The following is a 25,027-nucleotide window of genomic DNA, read 5'->3' as shown; positions in this document are numbered from 1 at the left end:
ATATATTTACATAATATATATAAGTTTTAAAATGCATGCATATTATATTTTACAATCAAATTTGTGCGAATACGGAGAGTTTATTTCAACAGTAAAGTTTCTTTTGATTAGCTACGTTTCGTTGAATACTCAGGGTAATAATTTATTTTATTGTTAATAAGTAGAAAGTAGTGGAATAAGTTTATTTATGCTAGGATACTTTGAATAGTACTGTGTAAGGTCGGAATCATTCAAATATATGATCGCGACGAACACTAGATTGCAGGAAAATGCATTATACAACCCTACTCCAAGAAGGAGATATTTATGTAAAAGCCTGTCGAATGATCAAAGCTATGAAACGATAGTAGTCAATAGATCTTTTTACTTATATACTCGGAGATTATACATTTGTCATCAAGTGTACACTAAAGTTTTTATAAACAAGTAACGTTTTCAGGTTTTCTGACGGGTTAAAGATGGTTCGTTTGTGGGGATTATCGCCCAATGCCTAGCTGCCCCCCCCCCCTATAAATGTTACTGTTCTAATCTTAATATCGCTGGGCCCAATTTTTAAGTTGTTTCATTTTCCAGATCTTTGGAAAATAAGTTATATATGACTCAATATGAGTTTTCATAGTATATCTTCTTTTTCATGTTCGAAACATATTGTTAATAGCGTTAATTGGGTATGAATAATGCATTACTTTCAGAGCTTTATAATAATAGTGAGTACATAGGGAATACAGAATAGTTGGCTATTTATCTACATGCTCTAAATGAAAATAAAGAATTCAAAATTGCCCTGCTTCGTTAATGTCTCCGGTTTGGGCTATAAATAGCTTTTACACACCTGTAATCACGTGACCAGTGTATTTGTCATGCAAATACCTGAGTTTGACATACTTTCGAAGCGAGAATTCAAACGAGATTTCACGGGTTATCTGTCTATTGTGTGTCGATTCATTTCAAAATGGGGAACTTAACAGTAAATGTGGAGGTACCTGGTTCCTAATTGAAGGTGACGGGCCATTTTCTTGTGAAAATAATGTTTACTAGTGCCGTGGACTGATGTAACTTGTAAAAACGCTTTCGCTTAAAAAAGACACGACCAGGAAAAGAAAACCATAATGAAGTTTAATTGTGTTATTTTGACGATATTATGCTGTGTGACTCAGACATTTTGTGCAATAGTAACACCACCTCCAATGGATGGGGACAAACCTGTATTTGCTAATGGGATTGTGTATTATTTAAATCATATACCCGATCACTGTAAGGAACCCAGAATTACCACGTATTCGTCTGGAGGAATTATTAAGGACAAGAGAGCTCTTGTTCTCAGTGATAGCCCCCACATAATTTATGGGAATATTGAGATAGCCCCTACTGGATGTTTATACATACAACCAGGCTGTGAATTGAGGTTTGGTCCAGGGTTTGGTATCATAGTTAATGGAACATTAATTGCAAGGGTAAGCTATTTCTATTTCCTAATTTTGTGTTGTTTTTTTTTTTACAAAAACAACTATTACATGCATGTTTAGATATTTGGAATGAAACATTATGGGCTTTGGAGACTAATGCACTGATCGAAGCTGTCAATACATCTGACCCCAATAAATTATATAAGTTATGATTTTTAAAGAATATATACTATAGAATATATTTGTTGATACTAAATCAGTTAAGTAATAGATGGGTTGCACCTAATGTGTGTTTGGCAAGATGCATATAGTTTTGATAGCTTGTCCTGTATACACTATATAGATATATGTCTCGGTTAACTAAGAATACAATTCAATATACATATATCGAACACCACATTAGAATTATTTTGTATATTGGTTTGTAAATGGTAAACCACGAATTGTGTAGAAAAGAAGATTCATGTAAATGAATTAAAAATATGCAATACCGTGTATGTAAGAATTAGAAAAGAGCTGTCTGTTCTCATTATAATAGTTTAAAAACAGATAATGAAAAAAGAATATAATTGAAAATTTCAATTTACTTTCTTCCGAGCGAAGTTATTAATGTTTGAAGTTTTGACAAGAATAGCGGAGTGTCGATGGTCATTACTAAGATAATAAACATAGTCTCTTTTTTCATGTTAATGTTCACTAATTGGATAGTCTTAATTATAGACTTAATATCCAAGTCACCCATAATGTCTAGAGAGTTGATTACTGTTTAGTTTATTAATATGGCTACCATAATAAACTAGGCCTATAACTAACTGATTTCGTAATAATGTAAGAATGTAAGTGGAGAACTAATCGATACTGCAATGCACAGACTTTTTCTATTTTCCTCGCTTTTGATCTTGTGTTAAAATTATAGTTCGAATGTGTTGAACCAGTTCTATCATACTGTATAATGTAAACTTTGTGGACACTGACATTGTCCTTTAACAATATTAATAGCTTTTTTAAAATATTTTTTTTTAGGGTAGTGAAACACCAGGAGAGCGTATTGTTATGACTAAAGATAAAGGACTTGATACTGGTACACCTTCTGGTGATTGGTCAACAGATTCGCGTCTTGTAGATGGTAATACAACACAAGATGGTCGACTAGAATTACTGTATAAAGGATTATGGCGTGGCATTTGTACAAATTATGTGAAGTAAGTAGTAAAAGTATCTGACTCGTACAAATAATTGAGTTAGACATAACTATTCATACAAATATTTCTAACTATTCATACAAATATTCACAGACATGCATGTGACTGTTCATACAAAAATTTCTAGACATACATGTAACTATTCATACAAATATTTCTAGACATAACTATTCATACAAATATTTCTAGACATAATTATCCATACAAATATTTCCAGACATAACTATTCATTCAGATATTTCCAGTTAAAGTCCAGTTACAGTATAGAATTTAAGCAAATGATTTTTGCTTTTGGTTATGTATATCCATAGCCTACTCCTCAATGCTTCGTAAATATGAAAAAACTGCCTGACACGGCATGTACGAAGCTATTTGCAGCCAGTCACAACCATGTACATGTAGCTACATGTAGTTTTGTTGAGATTGTTATGTATTTGGTGAATACTCCTATTGTCATGCCTTCCAATGGTCTAGCAATAGAGTTAGATCCACCATTAACCAGTTTAATACTTGTCCATCAAGTGGTGCTTTGGAGATGTCAGTCAATGTGGGAAATTAAAAAATTGGTCCAATATTAATAAAGTATCAGGAGATAACTTCTATAGACTTAATTGAGATCAGTCTAGTTAGCTAGTGCTACTTGGCCTGCTGCTGGTTTGTGCAATGACAGAAAGGGAAGTTGAATGCTTTTACAAAAAAGTTTGAGAGTTACCTCTATAATACTCTCAGTAGGTCACACATTGTAACATAGGTTAGATTAAACCGTTAATTCTGCTTTCTTTGTTGTTTACAGTTTCACAGAAATTGATGCCAATGTAACTTGCAGACATCTTGGATTTCTGAAAGGAAATTTTACGTACCACTCTTTTACTCGGAACCAAACAGAATATATGTTATTTGAGAAACCTGATTGTGGTGGAACTGAAAACAGTTTGTTTGATTGTGGAGGATCAAGAAACATTCGATTAGGTCATCACATTTGTGGTAAGCTTTTATGTTCATCCATTTTATCCAAATTTTGATCCTTTTGAATTAAATGTTGAAACGTAACTCAGTAAACAGTGACTGTATTCCATGTGTGTGTCATGTGTATTCCCAGTTCAATTACTAAATCCCATTGACACAAATTAATACTCAGCTACGAAAAAAAGTTATCTATATGCAAATTTTGTTGGTTCACAATGTACATTCTAATAGAAATGCGAAAAAGGGCTACTTATATTATGAAATACCTTCTATTTGATTATCAACCAAGTGAAACCGGTATATCATTTATAACATATATTTTTTTTTTCAACAGATGGTCAACAAGTGATAGGATTTGAATGTGAGGGAATGAGACCTGGTTTAGCCTTGAATCATTGGCGTGGCCTTGAATTCTATAATTCTACGTTGGAGGAAGTATTTGTTGATGATAATATTTATATCAACAAAACCTATTCGTTCTTAGAATACCTAGACATTTTATATGCTGGTCTCAACACCTTTAATGGTCGAGGCATCGGTATAAATTATCCACTGGCTGCTATTAGTGCTAGTCCATTTGTTCCGCTCATGAATAATGTTACTATTAAGTATGGTGCATATGATGCTATGAACCTGACAGAAATCAGAGGAAGTATACATATCGCTAATAGTACCATTCAAGGAAACAGAGGTAAATAATGTATTAAACTTTTAATTTAATGGAAATGTTGTTGCCTTGTTTTATCAATTTAATGTTCTTTGGTCACCATTCAAGGAAACAGAGGTAAATAATGTATTAAACTTTTGATTTAATGGAAATGTTGTTGCCTTGTTTTATCAATTTAATGTTCTTTGGTCACTCTGACAAAAAACCATGATTGTGAAATACCTCTAAAGCATTTCACATTTTAAAATGTAAAATTATTGTACTTTGGGCATACTAATAATACATGTGTATGAACTATTTGTGTTGAACTGTTTTTGTCGGGTTAATGCAGTCCAGACCCATTTTAGATTATCCCATCCAGGTGTATATTTCATACAGTTTTCCTGCTTTATATCCATCCAAAAATGTCATAACTATCAGCATGTCATTTTGGAGTAACAAATCTATTTCACATTACATTTTTTCAGGATATGGAATTTTTATCCAGACTGCTGTTGGAGGAGTCTTGGTTAACCAGACAAACATAACCAATAATTGGGGAGATGGTATAAAAATGCAAATGAGGAATTTAACTATAGTGGATTTTGTCCAACAGTATCCGTGGGATGATGGCTTCTGTTCCGGTGTAAATATTGGGTCTCAGACTTACCCAATCTATGAGTTTCAGGATGTTATGTCTCCTGATGGTAGGAAGCCATTGGGTAGTACTTGTGATAGAGTAAGTAAATCACCTAACTATGTTTCTTCTGAACTTTAAACTATGACAGCATTCAGGTATGACAACATTTAGGTATATATAGTGATAGGTGTCATGGATGAGGCAGGATATTTATATTCTTACATCAATTTTTACTCCTACCCAAGTTTTAATCGTTGTACCTGTGTATTCTTTTTTTTATGATAGTGGAATAATCTTCTCAGTTTACAGTTGTCGGTTTCTATTTCTAAAAAAGAGGTCATAGAAAAAGCAACTATTGACTTTATCACTTGAAAATTTCAATCTCCTGGACTATTGGATGCGAATTTTATTAAATGCTTTGATTATTTTTGATAATCATATCATTGGGGGCAATGAAAATGGTTTGTATACTTTTTTATTATATACATGTATTTTTTTGTTACAGTTATTTACCACTACAAAAGATAAAAAGGTGACAGTACATTTTATGATGATGCAAAATGATCCACTAGCATCTGCTACGCTAGAGATAAGGGATGGAAGTAGTTTTGGGAAAGTTCTAGGGTTATTTAATATCGCCAATGGTAGTTATCCTCAATCTGTTACCACTAAAACACAAACTGCCCACATTCAGTTAAAGTACAGTCTTCCTAGGAATAGAATATGTCCAACATTTAAACCATGTATAAGATTTCTTATACAAATTGAAACAAGTAATTGTAAGTAAAATAAAAAACCAACATTTACTTATGGAAGAACAATTACCAATTTATTTGGCCGACAATTCAAGGAATGTTCTCCCAAAGTTTTCAAGCAAGTACAGTAACAAATGTGTAGGGCAATTATACATATTATATGGAAGCAATATAAACAATTCAGGAACCATGCATGACAACAAGATCAAAGGCAAGCTACATATAGCCGAAATAATTTAGTAATTGTTCTTCAATAAGTACATGTGTATGTGTAATAGTTTTTTGCTTTATCCAGTTACATTCATTGCGACTGTATTCTAGTATCTTTGCCAGTAAATGAATTCTTAAAACTAGTTTATCACTGTATAAAAATATCCACCATGTCTTATTTCATAAAAAAAACCTATTCAGAGTTTTGGTTTAAAATATACCATGTGATTCTAGTTTCTTGTCAATAATTGATATTTGGCTCCACACTGGTTAAAATTCCTAATAATATGTCTTTTAATGTTTTGTGCTGGCATTGGTCATGTAACAAGTAAATATAATACCATGAGTGTTACCAGGGCTGCCGACAACCAGTATCGCAGCGCAATTTGCGATACATATTTTGTCCGTTGCTAACCAAAAATTAAAATCTAACGTTTTTGATTCGCAGTTACTGCGAATCATTAATATGCCAGTCATTTTGGATATTGACACAAGAATAATCCACATTTTGAAGACTAGAAGGCTTACTCAACACTTTCAACGTGTATAAAATGTTGAATAAAATTTTATAAACAAAACTGAATTCTCCGTGTGACATTTTCTTCTCGAACTGCCCAGACACAATACTATATAACACAGGGACATAACTCTATGAATAGGGACTATTAAACGGGAAATAGAGAATCAAGTAGTACCACTCACGTTGTGAGACATCAAGTAATTATATCATATTCATTTTGAAAGAAATAAATCCAGTGTATCTCCCACGTATTGTAAATAAAATATAAAAAAAATAAACACATGTTAACGTATTGTAAAATGATAAATCAAAGTAAAAATTCCCGTAAAATATTATTGTTTATATCGCGTGTGTCTGGTTAATCGAGGTGCGCCCGATTGAACAAAAATAATAATACACGATAAAAAGCAGACGAAATTGTTTTCTAACGAAGATTTCTAACGTAACAAAAAAATTACAATTAAAATGAGTGGGGCTTCGGAAGTCACTGTCAAGAATTGGCTTCAGACGTAAGACCTAACTAAATGTCTACATCACATTCACAAACTGTCACAAGTACTTGTGGCAGTGCTAAAAAATCTAAGAATAGTCAGAATGGAATCTAATCATATTTCAATTCGTTATGAATTAAAGTAATATCTTGTTATTTAGGTGTTTTACGTTGAAACTGAAAAATTGCTAATCAATTTTTAAATTTGTTAATCAAATTTGGCAAAATTGGACTTTTTGATTAGCAGTGCTGCTAATCAACTGTGAAAAATTACCGACAGCTCTGAGTGTTACCCATTATGTCATATTTCAGGAACTGAAATAAACAGCGTGTGGACATAGAATATTGAATGTATTCTTTAATCAATATGGCTTTGGTTATAACTCATTATATTTGATTTGCCATGATTGGAATCTTTCAATTTCCATACATATATATACATTGTACATGTACATATACATTGTATGTGTGCATTAATGTGGTAACTTTGAAACATTCACTAATTCTCCTTTTTTTCCTCAGATACTGCAGAAGATTTTGCCCTGATTTTATCTGAAGTGTCAAACAACACTGGCTATGGCGTAAATGTTGAAGACATGCGTTGTAAAGTTTTCTTCAACACAACAGAAATATCATATAATATGTATGGTGCAGGAATACGTGTTTATGGAGGTGCTGGCGAAGTTACCATTAATAATACATTATTAGAACAGAATAGTAAATGTGGAGTGAATATAACATATGCTGGAGGCTTTCAACTCATCAATAATTCCAGAATTATAGACAATCATGGTTATGGAGTGATCACAGAGTATGAACGTCTGAATAGAACTAGATTTGAATCTGAGCTACGCTTACAAGTTGTTCGTACACATTTTATTGGTAACGAATGGATTGGTCTTCGTGTGGGAAATTATTGTAAGGGTGGTAATATCTTAGTTAATGAAAGTTACTTTGCGTATAACATGGATGAAGCTATTGAATATTTGTCGTGTAATATATCAACCATGACACCAACTAACTTTAGTGTGGATTTGAATAAATTTGAGGGTAATTTCCGACACGGCATACTTATACATCCCTTGATAAACACTGTTGGAATTATTTCTAATAACACTTTTAAAAATCACAGTATTGGTGCACTGAGAATTGACAATGGATATGATTTGTTAATAAGTCGCTGGTACCGACAATTTCATGTGGATTATAATATCTTTGAAAATAAATTCATGGATAACAATGGCAGATATGCAGCTAGTCTGCGTTTGACCCAAGATTCCCCATTTCAGAAAATGTACTTTAAATATAATGATTTGCGAAACAATGAAATACAGGACATGTTTATGTATCTGAATCCCAGGAATCGTGCCAATGCAGTGCTAGTTGTGTCGTCTGGTAATATAGAAGTCAAACGCAATTGGATTGAAAATCCTGCATCCATACGTGAGATAGCCACCCACTTAATTGACCCGTCTGTCCAAATTGATGGCACACAGAATTATTGGGGATTTACTGTTACAATCAAAGAAAACTTCAAATCTATTCACGAACAGATTTTTGATCAAGACGATCGCTATAATTTAGCACAAATTAATTACTATCCAGTACTTAATACAGAGAGATTGTACGATAATTATTTATCAGATCAAGTGGCTACATATAAATGGCAGTTCAACCGTGGGAATTATATTGGTGGTATTTTGGAAACAGGTATTTTTGAAGTCCAGAATAATGAAGTGTATCATGTGGATCGTGATATTTATATTTATCCAGGAGCAACGTTGAGGGTCAACCCCGGGGCCATCTTAGAATTTGACAGTTCAACAGGTATGGTAGTTCATGGCTGTCTTAAAGCAGATGGAGGAAGGAAGGATGGTGTTATATCATTTAAACTGTGGGAAGAAGAAAATGTAACAGCTGTAGAAAATAGAACCGCTAGTGTAAGATTAATAGATGGATTGGATGAGTATGAAGGACGTTTGGAAGTTGAAATAAATAATGAATGGGGAACAGTTTGTGATTTGGTAAGTACATGTACAGTCGATAAGTTGATATAAATAACGAACAAGCAAAGGGACATTAATTTGGTTCACATGCAGATCATTATTCAATTATTTACCCATCTGTTCTGACCATGATCTTTTCAATCATCTGGGGAAATTGACATAATTTACATTTATGTACATTTATGTAACTGTATAATTTAAACTGATTAGAATGTGCCACAATGCTTCTTTGGAGGATCCTTGATCTATTTTGAAAGTTTCTTTTTTATTTCTTTTATATATTTTACAGGTTTTACATGTGTGATACTTTTTAATAATTTTTTTTTGCTTATTCATTTAAAGAAACTACATGTGTCATATTTTTTTAGGGATGGATGGAACAGAATTCTGTTTTAGTTTGTCAACAACTAGGATTGACGTTTAATCCTGCCATGGCAATAGCTCGACAGCGTTTAGCTGCTACGAGTGAACAAGAGATACTCTTAAGTTGGGTAACGTGTGATGAATTAGATACAGATTTAACTAAATGTAAATCTATTCGTGAATCTCAACCAGACTGTTCACATAATCAGGATGTATTTATACGTTGTCAACCTCCAACCTGGTCTGGTAAGATTCTATGCATTTACTTATTAATTTTGAAATACATCCATGCGTTCTTCTCATCTGTCATCAAAAAATAACTTTTATTGTCTCAAAATTACTGTTGATGGGAAATCATGGCTACTTTCATTTCACTGGGCTAATGTGTGATTAGTCACTTTGTGTGGAGGGATTCGGGGATGGATGGTGTGTCTCCATATGATTTCTGAAATTGCGCAACCAGTAATTCTACAGTTCTTTATTACAGCAGTATTTTCAGTATAATTATTTAAAATGTTTTGTTAACATTTACATGTAGGTGACTGGAAACCACTACTAGTCTTTCCTTTGCCTTAATATACAAAATGTATAATACCAACGGTAACTGTAAAGTCATTAACCTTTTGCAAGAAGTATAAAATGCATTATTAGCCAATAGAAGTTGTGACAGAAGAGATTCTTTCAGCCTTCTTCATATTTTTCAGGCATAACAATTCCACCAACTCAAAAAGATGGTCAGGCTTGTCAAACTCAGATTCGTCATGTTTCTATACAGAAAGCTGGTCTTTTAGATCATTCCACTATGTCATACACACCAGCATTACGAATAGATTACAACTATTTCCAGATTTCATTTATAGAAGTCAGAGATTCACTATCTGATGGTATCCATATTAAATTTAATCATCCCTATAGTGAAAATAAACTGGAGTATGCAAACTTAGTAGGTAATGCTGGGAATGGTCTCGTCACGAGAAGTCCTCGAATTGATGTTCAGTATTCTAATTTTACCAGAAGTGGTGGAGCTGGTTTTGTATACGATAGTTTTTTCACGGAATATGACGCGCTCCTAGTAAGAAACTCCATTCATAGCATCAACAGAATTTATTTGACGAAGACACCATCATATAGACTTGGTGACCGATCGATGGTATATCTGTTGTGTGATACAGGAATAAACAGACAGGATCAAGAATATTATACAGAAATAGAGACTGAAGGATCAAGTCTACGAATAACCCTGCAAGTGTTGGATTATTCACCACAGACAGATATCGAGGAAGTAATTGTGTATGATTCCAAAAAGGCGGACATCATGCCTACCACCAAAAAATGGGTGATAGAAGATGATTTGATTGATTTTCCAGTGGTTTCATCCTCTAATTATCTTACTATCAAATTACATGTGAAAGGAATTAGATCTGGTCGTCTAGCATTTGTGGTTATTTCAGGTATAGTTTATTTAATTCTATATATTTTTAAATAAGCGATATAGACACTAAGTGTATGACAATAAAATGTAGAATAGCATGAAATAAAATGAGGTCATTCAATGTTCAAGAATCCTTTTAATAACTATTTCATTGTACGATGATTAACATTGGTTTATAAAACATGTACCATGTAGATGAAAAGGTCTTTAATTGTGAACAAGACATTCAAATTGTAGCCAGAGCTTCTAGTTTGATCGCGGTTTGGCCCAGAAAGTTCCAGATTGGTTTCAGTGGTGAAGGAAGGAACAGGGTCTAATCTAGGGATTAAAAACCAGGGTCCCTTGTACACATTGGAATTACACAAAGTTTAGTTAAAAATATCGCTGCATGAGAAAAATTAGTCGTAGCCAAAAAGTTGGTGCAGAAAAGTAGGATGTTAAACCCCATTTTATTCAATATGCAGAATTTTCTTTGCTCTTTCTTCTCAGATAAAAATGTTTTGTGGTACATGTATCAGTCAAATACATAATTGAATGATCTTTTCATTGTTTTTCAGAGGGATATCGACCTAATCCTCCTGTGATGCTGACTAAGTTCTTTAACTGTACATTTGATGGCAATAAGCAGGGTATTGTGACATATCATTATAATAATCCATCTAATATCAAGATGGAACTCTATCATAGACATAGACAAGAAACTATATATTTTGAAAGAGTTTATGTTTACAACAGTCAAGCTGAAGCTATGCACATGCCCAGTGTTACTAAATATAATGATGACTACATCCCCACGTTTGAAGAGTTGACAAAACCACAGCGAGTTGCCAGTATCTATTATAATATTAAACTCAGCCATTTTATTGATAATGCTATAGGTATATTGGCCGAACACAACCATGTTGATTTTGCTAACAACGTGTGGCACTGGTCGATAACCGAATCCGAAATCAGGCGATGCAGAGAAGGGGGATTAGAAATTGAGTTGCCTCGAGTTAACGATATGATTGACCGTAAGAAGCACAGTCTTTTATTTACCGAGTCAACAGTTGCTGACAACCAAAACTTTGCATTTTCTCTCAATGGATATTATTGCAATGCCAACATTGTTAATAATAATTTTTTGAATAATGTCTGTCGAAAAGGATTCCTGACAATTTCTGGTATGGAGAAAAACATGAATATCACCAATAATTTATTCCGTAATAACTTTGGTCGATACGTGATTGACATGGATATTACTAGTCATTCAGAATATGCAGACTTAGTTATTGCTAGTATAATGTTAAACGAGTTGTGGAATAATCGTTACTTTGATGGAAGAATTCCTCCTGGTGCAGCTTACAGTGCCAAAACTTATGCTTTGGCAGTTCGGGGTCTTCAAAATGTCATTGCCAACAGGAATATTTTCAACAATCCTGATTTGGGTTATGAATTAGTAGCAGGAATAACAGCTCTTTCTCTCGGTAATCCTGTGAATGTTAAAGAAAATTGGTGGGGGGCCACAGATGATTACACAATTAGAAATCGAATTTTTGACTTCGATGACTGGAATAATTACGTCATAGCCTCTTTTTTCCCATATCTAACTCGAGCAGATGTCAATTCTGACCTAGCCATTGGTGATCCTGTGGATATTCCCCTAGATCCCAGCCGTCTGGGAGGGCGTGTGAACACAAGATTGATTTTACCCTACAAACCAGAACCTTATGTGGTTTATTCTGATCTCACTGTGATGCCAGAAGCCAGTTTAACTATCGAACCTGGAACAGAACTTCATTTCCGGCCAAATGTAGGGATCTTAGTTTTAGGAATACTGAAAGCAGAGGGTTTACCATTCAGTAGAATCAAGATGAAACCACTAAGATCAACTGTGTCTGACATAAATTTGCGTTCTAAGAGAGCCACTTCTAATAATATCCGACTACGAGGTGGGGAAACTCCCAATGAAGGATTCTTAGAACTATACAATTCATCATCAAAATCTTGGAATATTATGTGTGACAGTCAGTTTAATGAGAAGACAGCCGAAGTTGTCTGCAGGGAACTAGGTTTGGAAACCATCAATGTTAGAGTTCGCTTTACTAGTTTATATGATCATTTCATATTTGGAAAACCAATGTATTTTAGAAAAGAGTTCTGGTTTAATAGGTATTATTGTCGTGGGGATGAGACCGATCTACAACAGTGCATGAAAAGATACAATTACAACTTGCTGCCATGTATTTATGCAGCCAATTACACATTTGTTCGTTGCGGGGAACGCAATTTGGAAGATGGCACAGAATATTGGGGGAACATCCGCTTTTCTACACCAGGGTATCAGGAGGAAATTCAGAGAGTGATGCAGGAACGAGAGGAATCGATCATGCAGTATGTTGACATAGAGGGAGCAGGCTTGTTACATGGAGAAAAAGTTGGCGCCATTCAAACTACTTATGTTACTCCACGATTTGAAAACATCAATATTACTAAATGTGTACATAATGGTTATGATATTATAGCTCCTAGAGATATTTTACAAATGAATAAGCAAAATGTGACAAATAATTTAGGTTTTGGAATAAACGTTCTTGTACTGAATGGTAAATCTAACAAAGAGGTCTCAACGTTTAAACCACTAGGTATCAGCACTGTTCCTTACCATGTGTACGGCTTGGTAGATATCTGCCGTATGGAGAAGGAAATCACACTGAACAATAGAATGATTCTTTACTACAAGTACTCACACAAGAGTGTTGATTGCGTAAAGATAATACGCAGTGACAGTTCACTTAAGACCATTGGAGTAAGATTTTTACAGCTTAATCTGTTTGAAGATTACTTTTCCCGTAATGTGATAGAAATATTTGATGGAAAGATAGTTTCTGATAACACAATGCTTGGTGAAATTCGTGCTAACAGCAGTGAGAGAGAAATATTGAAGTTGTTTGAAAGTACAGGAGATACAATAACAGTACATATCCATGCTTCGGTCTCACATGAAACATTTGGTTTTATAGCAGAAGTACTAACAATACCATTTGGTGGACTCACTTATCCTGGTGAGTACATGCAGTGGCGGCGTCAAGGGGGGCGGGGGGAAATAAAACTGGTCTGCCCTTTGTTTGCCCCCCCCCCCTCCTATTGTTTTTTAGAAAAAAGAAAAAGATTTTGTGATATGTTTCGGTAATCAATACCTTCTACGGTGATTAAATCCCACATTCCCACTCAGTCATAAACTTGCATGTTGTAGAGTGGGTGATTTCTTACCGAACCCATCCTGCTGTAAAGCTACTATAAACAATAACATGTAAACCACTTGAGTTTCCGGCGTGGTTCCCCCATGTCAGTGATGCAGGACGGAGGGGCTGACAAGAACAGCTGTCTAGTCGTTCGGAAAGGACAAAAAAACGAGGTCCTGTGTACACATTGGCGTGCACATAAAAGATCCCTTGACAGTTGGAATTCGATATAAGAGTAGGCCGTAGTGCCGCTGTCCGGGCAAAATTTCCCTCATAGCACACTGTGTGGCGTATGCCCGTCTTCATTAGCCCAGTTCGGAGCAAAAAAATAGGACGTTAAACCCCATTTCATTTCATTTCATTTCCACTTGAGCTTGAGAAGTGCTTTTTAAGATCCTCCAAGTTTTTGGGCATAGGTACAATGTGGCAAGAATATTCATTCACTTTTATTCACTCACACCGTTCATTTGATACCTCCCTCTCAGTTCGGATAAGCTAGTGATTTGGTGACAGACAGTATCTGGTCAGCTCTATTTTTCTCAATGACCAGAGTCTGAAAAACTGCCGCCATTGAGTACATGTTTCAGGTTTTTCTTCTATCAAGGAGTTACTGTATAAATACTAATATATAAGAGCATAATGGTGATAATTACAGGTACATCATTGGGTAGTATCAAGAAGAAATTATCATTGTTGTCAAACATAAAACCCCTTAAAACAACAAATTAATCAAAAATGATTACTTGGCTAATCCAGCAATGTCTTTAAATAACATACACATAGTTATAATGGTGAAATGAATTATTTCCAAGTATGACAGAAAAGAGGATACATCAGATTGCATTAATTTCAATATGCATTTATTACACCCTTTTCAGAATGTATGAATCTCTTGTCTTTCAGTATGTTTTTTCTTATTTTACAGATGACAATTATAAACATACATTTTCCAACACTGTCCTAAGAGAAAACCAAGATGGAGCCATACAGTATAAAAACATAGGAGAAATCAGTCCTTCTTTATTTATTAACAAATGTTGGATAGAAGGTAATGGGGTGGCCATTTTGAATTTGACCTCACCCGCCACCATTGATATTTCTCTTTACGGAACAAAACTGTTTGGTTTTGATCACAATTTTGTATCAAGAAATAAAGGTGGCACGTATCTCTCTATGACTACCAGTACCATTGTTACTGCTATAAGAGGAAACTTGACGCACAATGTCTTTGCTTTTGGTACAAATGGAGAAGCTCTGAACATATCTGGCCATTATTATCAAAAACTACTAGTTTACCAGAACTATATTTTTAAAAACACTGCGGGAGATTATAGAGATGTTATTCACATAAAAGATGTAGTGGTTAACTTTACCTATAATGCAGTAAAGGACAACATAGGTCATAATATTTTGGGAGCTTATAATAGTGAACAAGCCCAACAGTTATATACAAGAAATGGATTTGATGGTAATAATGCTACAGCACTGTATGAAAGTACTATTAAAATTGGACGTGGTAAACCACTCTTCAAAAATAATTATTTGGTAAATGATTTGAATGACTTTGAAATGGAAGCTCCTCCTAAAATAGAGTAAGTAATGATAGTATTTCTGTAAATTTGAAAGTTTTTTTATCGTAGACTGCCAAAGTTTTACACAATGTACCCACTGTCAATATAAAACCTGATCGTTCTCCAGGAATAAAACCTGATCATTGCAAGTTCTTTATGCTCCAGGTAAATACACTATTTTTGAAACAAAATGATCAAGGTTACAAATATTTTGAATTTTAAATTTACACCCACAATGAGTCAAATCATGCAAGAGTTTTATATTTATTTATGCTACTAACAAAATGCCATACTTTTTCATTACAGTAATATAGCTATACAAGCTGTAGAGAACTGGTGGGGGTCAGACAGACAAGCATTTATTAGTGGCAAAGTTTGGGATGCATTTGATGAAAAATCTTTGTCTGCAATAACAGTTTCCCCTCCCAAATTATCAAATAGATCTGTTGTGGAAGGTAAGAAGTTTAAGAACATTCTTTTTATGATACTAGAAAATTTAAGGGCCTCTTTGGATACAAAGTTCTGATTGGATTGGAACAGAAATCAAATAAGACTGCAATTTTTAAAAATTTTAAGTGTCATATATTCAGTATTTAATTACCATACTGCCGTCCTGTTTCATTAAGACAGTCACTCACACCAACATCATCATGCATATTCACTGAAGTCACAGATAAAATATTGGGTGGGATATCACAGCTAACTCAGCTTGTTATGTTAATTTGATTATTTTAGGTGATTGTTTACCTGGTTGGAAGTTAGATAATGGTAGATGTTATAGATATATGGGTGCTGCTGTACCCTTTCATGAAGCTATAGAATTCTGCAAGGTAAGTTTTCTTGCCTGTTCAGAAATTGCACAAAAACGGTTTAATTAGGTCACCTTGTACGACCTGAAAATGTATTTTTCACTGAAATGAGAATTGTAAAAAATAGTTTCAGTAAATCTCTTGTGCCCCTAAATCATTTGTTTGTCATTGTATTCCTATCTTCAAATTCTAACTCAAAACTAAACATATAAAGGGGAGTTACACTTGAAGGGAATTTCATAAATGGTTTGGGTCAGTCGAGTTTCAGAACTCAGACGTAAATTAGTGTGGCACATTCATGATGCCTCCATTTTTATACGCCCACATTTTCATGTGGATGCATATTGTCGTCGCCCCTGTCCCTCTACAATTTGTCAGATTTTGATGAAACTTGAAATATAGGTCTATCTCCCAAAGATCTCGGTTCCTTTTGATATTTGCATGTATCGGACCATAACTTGATGGTCACAATTTTAATCCGATTTTGATTTGATGAAACTTGAAATGCATGTTTATAACCCAAATATCTTGTTTCCTTTCGATATTCGCGCATATCGGATCGTAACTTCCTGAACTATGGCCCCTGATTGTACGTTAAATGGAATTTTTAGCTTGTGGTCCCTCTAGAGGTCACAATTTTTATCCGATTTAAAAAAAACGTTTTAGTACATCACCGTTACACCCTAATGATGGTTGAGTTTGAATTTCGTGAAAATCGGACAAAAACTGACAGACAAAATGGCCGCCCCTTGTACGCAAATAGTGTAAAATATGGTATATCAAAGTTGTGGACCCTCTAGAGGTCACAATTTTCAACCGATTTTGATGTTACTTGGAATGCATGTTTATATCCCAAGGATCTTGGGTCCTTTCGATATTTGCGCATATCCGATCATAACTTCCTTAATTATGGCCCCTGATTGTACGCAAAAAAGTGTGGTCCCTCTAGAGGTCAATTATTATCCCATTTCAAAAACGTTCGAAATTATCCCCGTTACACCATAATTTTGGTTGAGTTCGAATTTCGTGAAAACTCAACCAAAACTGCCGGACAAAATGTCCGCCCCTCGTACGCAAATAGTGTAAACATCTGGTATATCAAAGTTATGGACCTTCTAGAGGTCACAATTTTGATCCAGTTTTAATGAAACTTGAAATACATGTTGATAACCCAAAGATCTTGGTTCCTTTCGATATTGGCGCATATTGGATCTTAACTTCCTGAATTATGGCCCTTGATTGTACAAAACATCATGTTTTTAGCTTGTGGTCCCTATAGAGGTCACAATTTTTATACGATTAAAAAAAAAACGTGTAAATATATCACCATTTTATAATCACACATATCCGAACGTAACTTCCTGGATTATGGCCCCTGATTGTTCGAAAAATTGCATTTTTAGCTTGCGAATTCTCTGGAGGTCACAATTTTTTTTTCAAATTTTAAAATCCATTTAAATATATCACCATTTCACCATAATGACGATTGAATTCAAATTTTGGGAATATCGAAATGAAACTGCCCGACAAATTGGCCGCTCTTTGTACGCAAATTGTGTGAAGTGGACCCTGGAGAGGTCACAATTTTTATTTGATTTTCATGAAATTTAAAACATATTTTTATATCCTAAAGATCTCAGTCCCTTTTGATATTTGCACATTTCAGACCATAACTTTTTGGATTATTGCCCCTGATTGTACAAACAATCGTGTTTGTTTTTAGCTTGTTCTCTATTCATCTTGTGCAAAATGTGGGCGTATCCTGTCTGGCCTCTGTAACACTAAATTCCGCTGAAGTATGGTCTAGACTGGTTATATTATGGTGATCCAGTTTTTACTCTTGATGCGCATGGTGATATAATAACATACACTGTAAAGTTGATATCGTAGACGTAGCATAAAATAACAGATCAAAATTGTCATTTTATATACATATTTTTGATTAGTTAGTTAAAAGTGTTAGTAATCAGGCAATAGTCATTAAGTCGGTGTTAACTGGTGACTATTTGAATGATATACACCACTATTAGCTAGGTTTGTATATTCAATAGTGATGGGTATTAGAATTAGCCACACTCTTACACTAGTAGTGGGATTTTTTACAGCTAATTACACACATGCTAATTAATGACTACTGTATAATTCCTAACCACATTCTATACATATACATGTACTACAAATTAGTAAAAATAACAATCACTTGTATGATTTATAATATACATGTACTACAAATTAGTAAGAATAACAATCACTTGTATGATTTATAATGACAGAATTGTCATTACGGTACTAAGAGACTCAGGTTCATAAGTCAATGGTATCAGCTCACACCAGTGATATACAATGTAATTTATATCTCAACATTAAATGGATGTACAGGTGACTACTTTAATCTTCTTACTATATATTCTTGTTTTTGTAGCTAAATGAAGGGTACTTAGCTGATGCTAGGAATAGAGGACGTTTCTTGGAGTATTTATTACGATTAATGCGTAATGTGAATGAACCACAGATGAGAGTATGGGTAAATGGTGAAGTACGATCACGAAGATGTAGTTCGTTTGAATATGATTACGTTGTTGAAGAAGAAGATTGTACCAGATTATTATATCCTTTTATATGTGAAAAAGGTGAGCCGATGTTTAAATTTCATTTATTAAAATCTCACAGTGACCTTAAGGACATCTTTGCAGTCACAACAAATTGCAGTGGGTTTTAGTATGTAAATCAGATACTATGACAAAAGATAAAAGACAATTAAGCTTGTTTGAAAATTTCTAATCAAAATATTAAGCCATATGGAAATGATTGCTACAGATTGTTGCATAGGAATAGGATAAAGGTTTGCAAGAGTCTTGCAACTCCAATCAACCAGTTTTATTCACCCCTTTGTATATCAAAGGTATGAACAGTAGGATGTTAAACCCAATTTCATTTCATTTCTTAAATGTATGTTGTTTTTTATTTATCACAGATCCATATATACAGAGACCAGATGAGTCAACAATCAATGCTCTGGCTATAGGTATAGGAGCTGGTGTAGGTAGTGTTATTATTATCATACTACTTGTTATCTGTATACTCATGATTATTAAATCACGACAGAGAAAGATACAACGATTTGAGAGAACCGCTTCAATGAGGTCATCAATCAGGGGATCTATAAGATCGAAATCTTTGAACACCATCTTAACCACAGGAACTCTTTCTCGAACACATATCGATCAAGATGAACGCTATTCACAGTCTTCATATGGAACTAAGGCTTCTTATTCTCAAAATGGTTCTAACCCCACGGTCAATGGCAGTATGGGTAGTCTTCATAGTTTACGTGCCAACAGACGAGGATATAATCCACCAACAACAGAAATGGAGAGAAAGAGACGAGAAGCAGAAGAAGGTGAGCGTAGAGCACGTGAAAATCACGCATACAAAGATTCAACCATGGAGGATGAAGATTCCTATGATGAAGATGAATTCTCGGAAGTAGAGAGTCAAAATGAAGAAACCAGTCCTGTTCAAAATAATAATAAATATGACAATGTGCCGGGCTACAAACCACAGAATCGGGTCGTAGCAGAAATAAACAGTGCTCAAAGATCTCAGTCTAGTGGCATGATTTTTCCTAATGATGCATTTGCCAGTGAATTAGAGAACAGAAGTAAATCATTGTCCAGTTTTAGTAACGATAGTAGTACACCAACAACCCCAATTAAAGAAAATATATTTTTACCAGGCAGAAGTGAGCTTCCTCCTCCACCTCCAGATCCACGAATGACATACAACCCACCAACACCTGTTCAAAGAGACTACACAGACTCTCCCAAACCATCACCACGCACTGTCAGACCAGTACCGCCAACCAGAACGCCAAGAACCTATCATTCACAGGATAGTTTGGATGGCCCACATAATAATTTACAAGGAAGTATGGCAGGTGCACGACACCATAAATCACAAGGTAGTATGAATGTTTCAGAGAAAAGCTACCCTACACAAGACTGGGGTAGTAGACACTATGATCTACCACCTATGAATTATCAACCACCTTCTTACGAAGAAGCGTCTGCTGATTCTTTTGATAACTACCAACCCTATGTAGCTCCAGGCATAGATACCATCAGAGCATCACCTTCTCCTCTCATCTACCCTGGTACAGACACAATGAGGAATCCCAATACATATTACCGTAATTCGCCCACACCTTCACATACCAGTGGACAACCATCACATGTTCGCTATATGCCAGAAGGTAACACCCTGTATTTGAATAATAGTCAGAATACTTTACAACGTAGAGATGATCCTATAGAGACAGAAATATAACTCAATATAATTATTTGAATAAATTCCCGAGAAAAATCAGAATAAAAAATATTTTTGGACAGATATCAAATCTGCATATATTTACAATTTAAGAATATCTGTACATTTTAAATAATGTTGAATCTTTTTAAAAATTTAATTGAAATTAAAGCAGTCACCTAAGAAAAATGAAATGAACGTCAATTATAAAATTCTACGCAATTTTTATGCGCCCACATTTTCATGTGGACGTATATTGTCGTCATCCCTGTTCGTCTGTCCACAATTTGTTTGTGGACACTCTACAAGTCACAATTCTTATTCGATTTTGACGAAACTTGAAATAGGTTTATCTCCAAAAGATCTCAGTTCAATTCGATATTGGCATGTTTCGGATCGAAACCTCATGGATTATGGCCCCTGATTGTACGAAAAATCACATTTTTAGCTGGTGGACACTCTAGAGGTCACAATTTTCATCTGATTTTGATGAAATTGGAAATGCCTGTTTATAACCCAAAGATCTTGGTTCCTGTCGATATTTGCCCATATCGGATTGTAACTTCCTGAATTATTGCCCTTGATTGTACGAAATATCGCATTTTTAGCTTGTGGTCCCTCTAGAGGTCACAATTTTTTATCTGATTTAAAAAAAATGATTGAATATATCACTGTTACACCCTTATGATAGTTAAGTTCAAATTTCGTAAAAACCGGACCAAATCTGCCACACAAAATGGCTTCGCCTTGCACGCAAATACATGTAGTGTAAAAGTATGTAATACCAAGGTTGTGGACTCTAGAAGTCACAATTTTTATCTGATTTTGATGCAACTTAAAATATATCTTTATGTCGATTTCAATATTCGCGCATTTCAGACTATAACTTCCTGGATTATGTCCCCTGATTCTACAAAAAATTGCTTTTTTTTTTAGCGTGTTTCATATCCATCTATTGCAAAATATGGGTGTATCTTGCCTGGCAACCGCTGCTACCTTGTGTTCAAGCATTTCCGTATGCAAACAGCACTTTTTTATGTATGTACATGTGTATTATTTTAATGATGATCTCTAATCCTACTAGATTTGTAAATAGAAATAATCATAAATACTTTAATGTCATAATGTTTGTATTTAATTGTTTTAACAATAGTACATTCCATATCAAGTATTAACATTAAAGATGTATTGTGCATATAAAAATTTCATCTGTATGATTGCATTTCTTTCTATAAACGAAAATAGATTGATAAAATATTATATTTAATTCTGTGATTTCAGTGTAATACACAATATTAGACATAGAATTAATAAATTACAAAAATATACCAATATGCTGTAGGTTAATGATGTATCATTTGGTCTCATTTAATATCTGATGTAAATATATATGATGTACTTTACATGATAAAAATTGTATTATATATTTTTTACTTAAAATATTTACACCACATTCCCCCCATTATGGAAAGAATATATAATTTTAATATTCACACAATATGTATATAATATTTACTAATATATGATAGAATTATTTTTTTTACATATTTAGAATGTAAAGGTGCCTATATTTATTATTAATTATAAATAAGCAGCTAGATTTTTTCAAATATCTTATTTTCATCATCCCATACATTAAATTGCTTGATAACTGGAGAAAAAATCCAGTTAGAATATTGTTTATGAATTATTTATTTTATTGCTCAAAAGTTTTGCCAATGTATAAAGGCTTATCAAGGCCGTACCAAAAATGTGATTTGCGGGTGGGGGGTGGTGGAGTTTTTATTTGGGCTAAAAATCACATTGATCTGATCATGAACCTATTCATTTAAAATTTTTATAGAGCTACTTCCTATAATTTACATGTGATTATCAAACAATCTAATTAAATTACAGATCTATATTTCGTTCCATTTATTTATACAATGTAGCCTACTTTTGATGGCCTACGCTACATGAAGATCTGACCAGTTGTAGTGGAATGTTTTATACGAGCCGCGTTTGACCTTATGACGTCAGACATTGATTAATCAATCAGCGTTGACGTTTCTAGTGGTTTACCCAAAGTTCCATGCACCTTATGCAAAAAACTCACCGTAACAGACCGTTTCATTGGCTAATACCTCACATCTTTCAGAATGCGGGTTATATAACAACTCTTCAGGATCACATTGTAGTAAAGACAAGTAAAACAAAATTTTGATCTATTGAAAAACAAAACGAAATCAGATTGATTATCAAGAAGACTGTTTATTACTTTTTAAAAATAACACCAGATCATGCGATCCTTTTGAAGTAATGCAGGATTATCTGAAAACCAGAATTTTTATTTTTTATAGACGAAAACATTTATTGATCAATAAGGGCTGTTGCATACTGGAATGTCCATAATTTTAAAATACGAACATGAATTTTTGTATGTTCTGCACATTTTTATTATAAACAATTAAATTGTTTTTAGTAATTTATATAATGGTCAAGCACTTGTTGGGGGTATGTTGACTTTAATATTTTCTTTAGAAAAACAGGTCTGTTTATTTAATGACTGTTTATTTAGTTTGATTGACTTGTGGTTCGGCCACCATCTCTCTTTCTCTGGTATTCATCTTGGCTCTAATCTTTCATCCTCATTTTTATACGAACAGATTTTATACAAATATATTGTAACATACCATTCCATGTTATCTTTTAAGATTAAATGTTTACATAAAAATAATCTTTTGAATGTTTTTTTTACAATTCTTGACCTAAATATCTATTTTTCTAATGAGAATGGTTATCTCAAAACCTTTATTAATGCTTGCCATTCAAACCAGACATAGCTGAATCTTAGAGCAGTTGGGTGACAGAATGATCAACAATCTATTTTAGCATATTTTACCCAGTTGGACCAAAAGAGGTACATATTTTACAAGCATTTGCATATTGGTCATCACAAAATTTTTACCTGGACAGATCAACAAATAAACTGGGTTTAACGTTCGGTTCTTCTGCACCACGTGGATTAATGAAGACAGCTATACGTCATGCAATGCGCTATGATGGGCCATTTTGCCCGGAAAGTGTTGTTTCCACCAACTCTTCTGTAAAATCCTGATGTTGTCCTTGCAAACTCCCTGTAAGTTTTCTGGCGAGGATTCCAGTTGTCTTTGGTGCTGGACAGGGCTGGGGGTGCAGGTGTGTTGAGTCTGTCGGGTGGGAAGATAAACCAAGAAACCCTGACGGTTGGCATTTCTGTTTGAAAGAAATTACTTAAAGCAAATGTTTGAAAATATTACCTGTAGCCCAGGTGCAGACAAAATCTTAGTCCGGATCTGATAGTGGAAACATTGAAATGAAATGGGGTTTAATGTCCTACTGTTCTGCTCCGACTGGCTAATGAATACATTGTGTTATGAGGGAATTTTTGCCCCGACAGCGCCACTGACTACAACATGGAATTCCAACGGTCAAGGGGGCTTTTACTTGCACGCCAATGTGTACGGGACCTGGGTTTTTTGTTCCACCTGAACGACTATACGCTGCCCATTGCCAGGCCCTCCATCTTGCACCTTTGACGTGGGGAACCACACCCGAAAATCCTGATGAACTTTCTCGACCAACACTCAAATTGAACACCAACACTCAGATTGAACACCAACACTCAGATTGAACACGGGACCTCAAGGTTAGCAAGCTTAATGTCTTACTAACCGATTCGTACTAGAGCGGAGAAAGAATGCTATGTATGGATAATAGAAATAGTAAGTGCCCCAAACATTGACAAACCCCCATAAAACAAACCCACTGTAAGTAAGTCCTGATAGCAGTATGCATAAGGGAGGGGGACTATACGCTGCCCATTGCCACACCCGAAAATCCTGATGAACTTTCTCGACCTAAAACTAGAAAGGCTTGTCCTCAGTGTGCCCCTCTGAAATGTGATCCACTGTGCCCCATCATCAACCACGACAGAAAATTGAAAATGGCAGGTTGACATGTGACAGTATTAAGAAACAAAATATTTCTGATGGGAGCCTGTTACTATAGATATCTCCATCATCCAGAATTTAAATTTCGTGGGCTCTATCAAAATCTGGAGTAGCCAAGCAGTCTACCCAGTCCATCCAAAATTTACTATTGCGCCAGAAAAATGGTTAATGAGTGATAAATATTAAATAGCTTAGAATTTGTTGAATTTAGGAGGACAAATGGACCTATAAGGAATCGGGTTAGAGTGCGACGTGTTTGAATTTTGAACATTACCATGCTGATGTACGTAAACTTGACGGTTCATGGGGAATGGCACCATGGACACGCCTCCTTTAAGAGAAGAGTTTAGGGTACACCCCCCCACCCCCCGTTCGGATTCGGTTTAGCTACCGGCTAAAGCAAAGTCTGACTTACGGTGCCCTATGGCTTGCCCTGCCCTGCTCTCACCTCCAAGTTACTGTTTGGGGCTTAATCGTCACCTTCCAGGGTATATTCTGACACCCCGGCAGA

The 25,027-nt window shown here is 34.6% G+C and overlaps 1 protein-coding gene across 1 annotated transcript; it reads left to right on the top strand.

The window, feature by feature from the left end:
• The first annotated feature begins 944 nt into the window (after positions 1–944).
• Positions 945–23,261, top strand: LOC126820729 (protein bark beetle). Its single transcript, XM_050548821.2, has 15 exons — positions 945–1,454; positions 2,430–2,608; positions 3,402–3,592; positions 3,909–4,265; positions 4,709–4,959; positions 5,366–5,639; positions 7,358–8,859; positions 9,210–9,450; positions 9,909–10,655; positions 11,194–13,680; positions 14,786–15,452; positions 15,738–15,886; positions 16,167–16,261; positions 18,663–18,870; positions 19,215–23,261. Exons 1-15 carry the CDS (start codon positions 1,110–1,112, stop codon positions 20,564–20,566), a joined length of 9,045 nt encoding a protein of 3,014 aa, XP_050404778.1. The 5' UTR covers positions 945–1,109; the 3' UTR covers positions 20,567–23,261.
• The last annotated feature ends 1,766 nt before the right edge of the window (positions 23,262–25,027 follow it).

Source organism: Patella vulgata, chromosome 5 (genome assembly GCF_932274485.2).
Source record: "Patella vulgata chromosome 5, xgPatVulg1.2, whole genome shotgun sequence".
Lineage (NCBI taxonomy): Eukaryota > Metazoa > Mollusca > Gastropoda > Patellidae > Patella > Patella vulgata.
The sequence above is the reverse complement of the archived record's forward strand: the minus strand, read 5'-3'. Positions and strand labels throughout refer to the sequence as shown.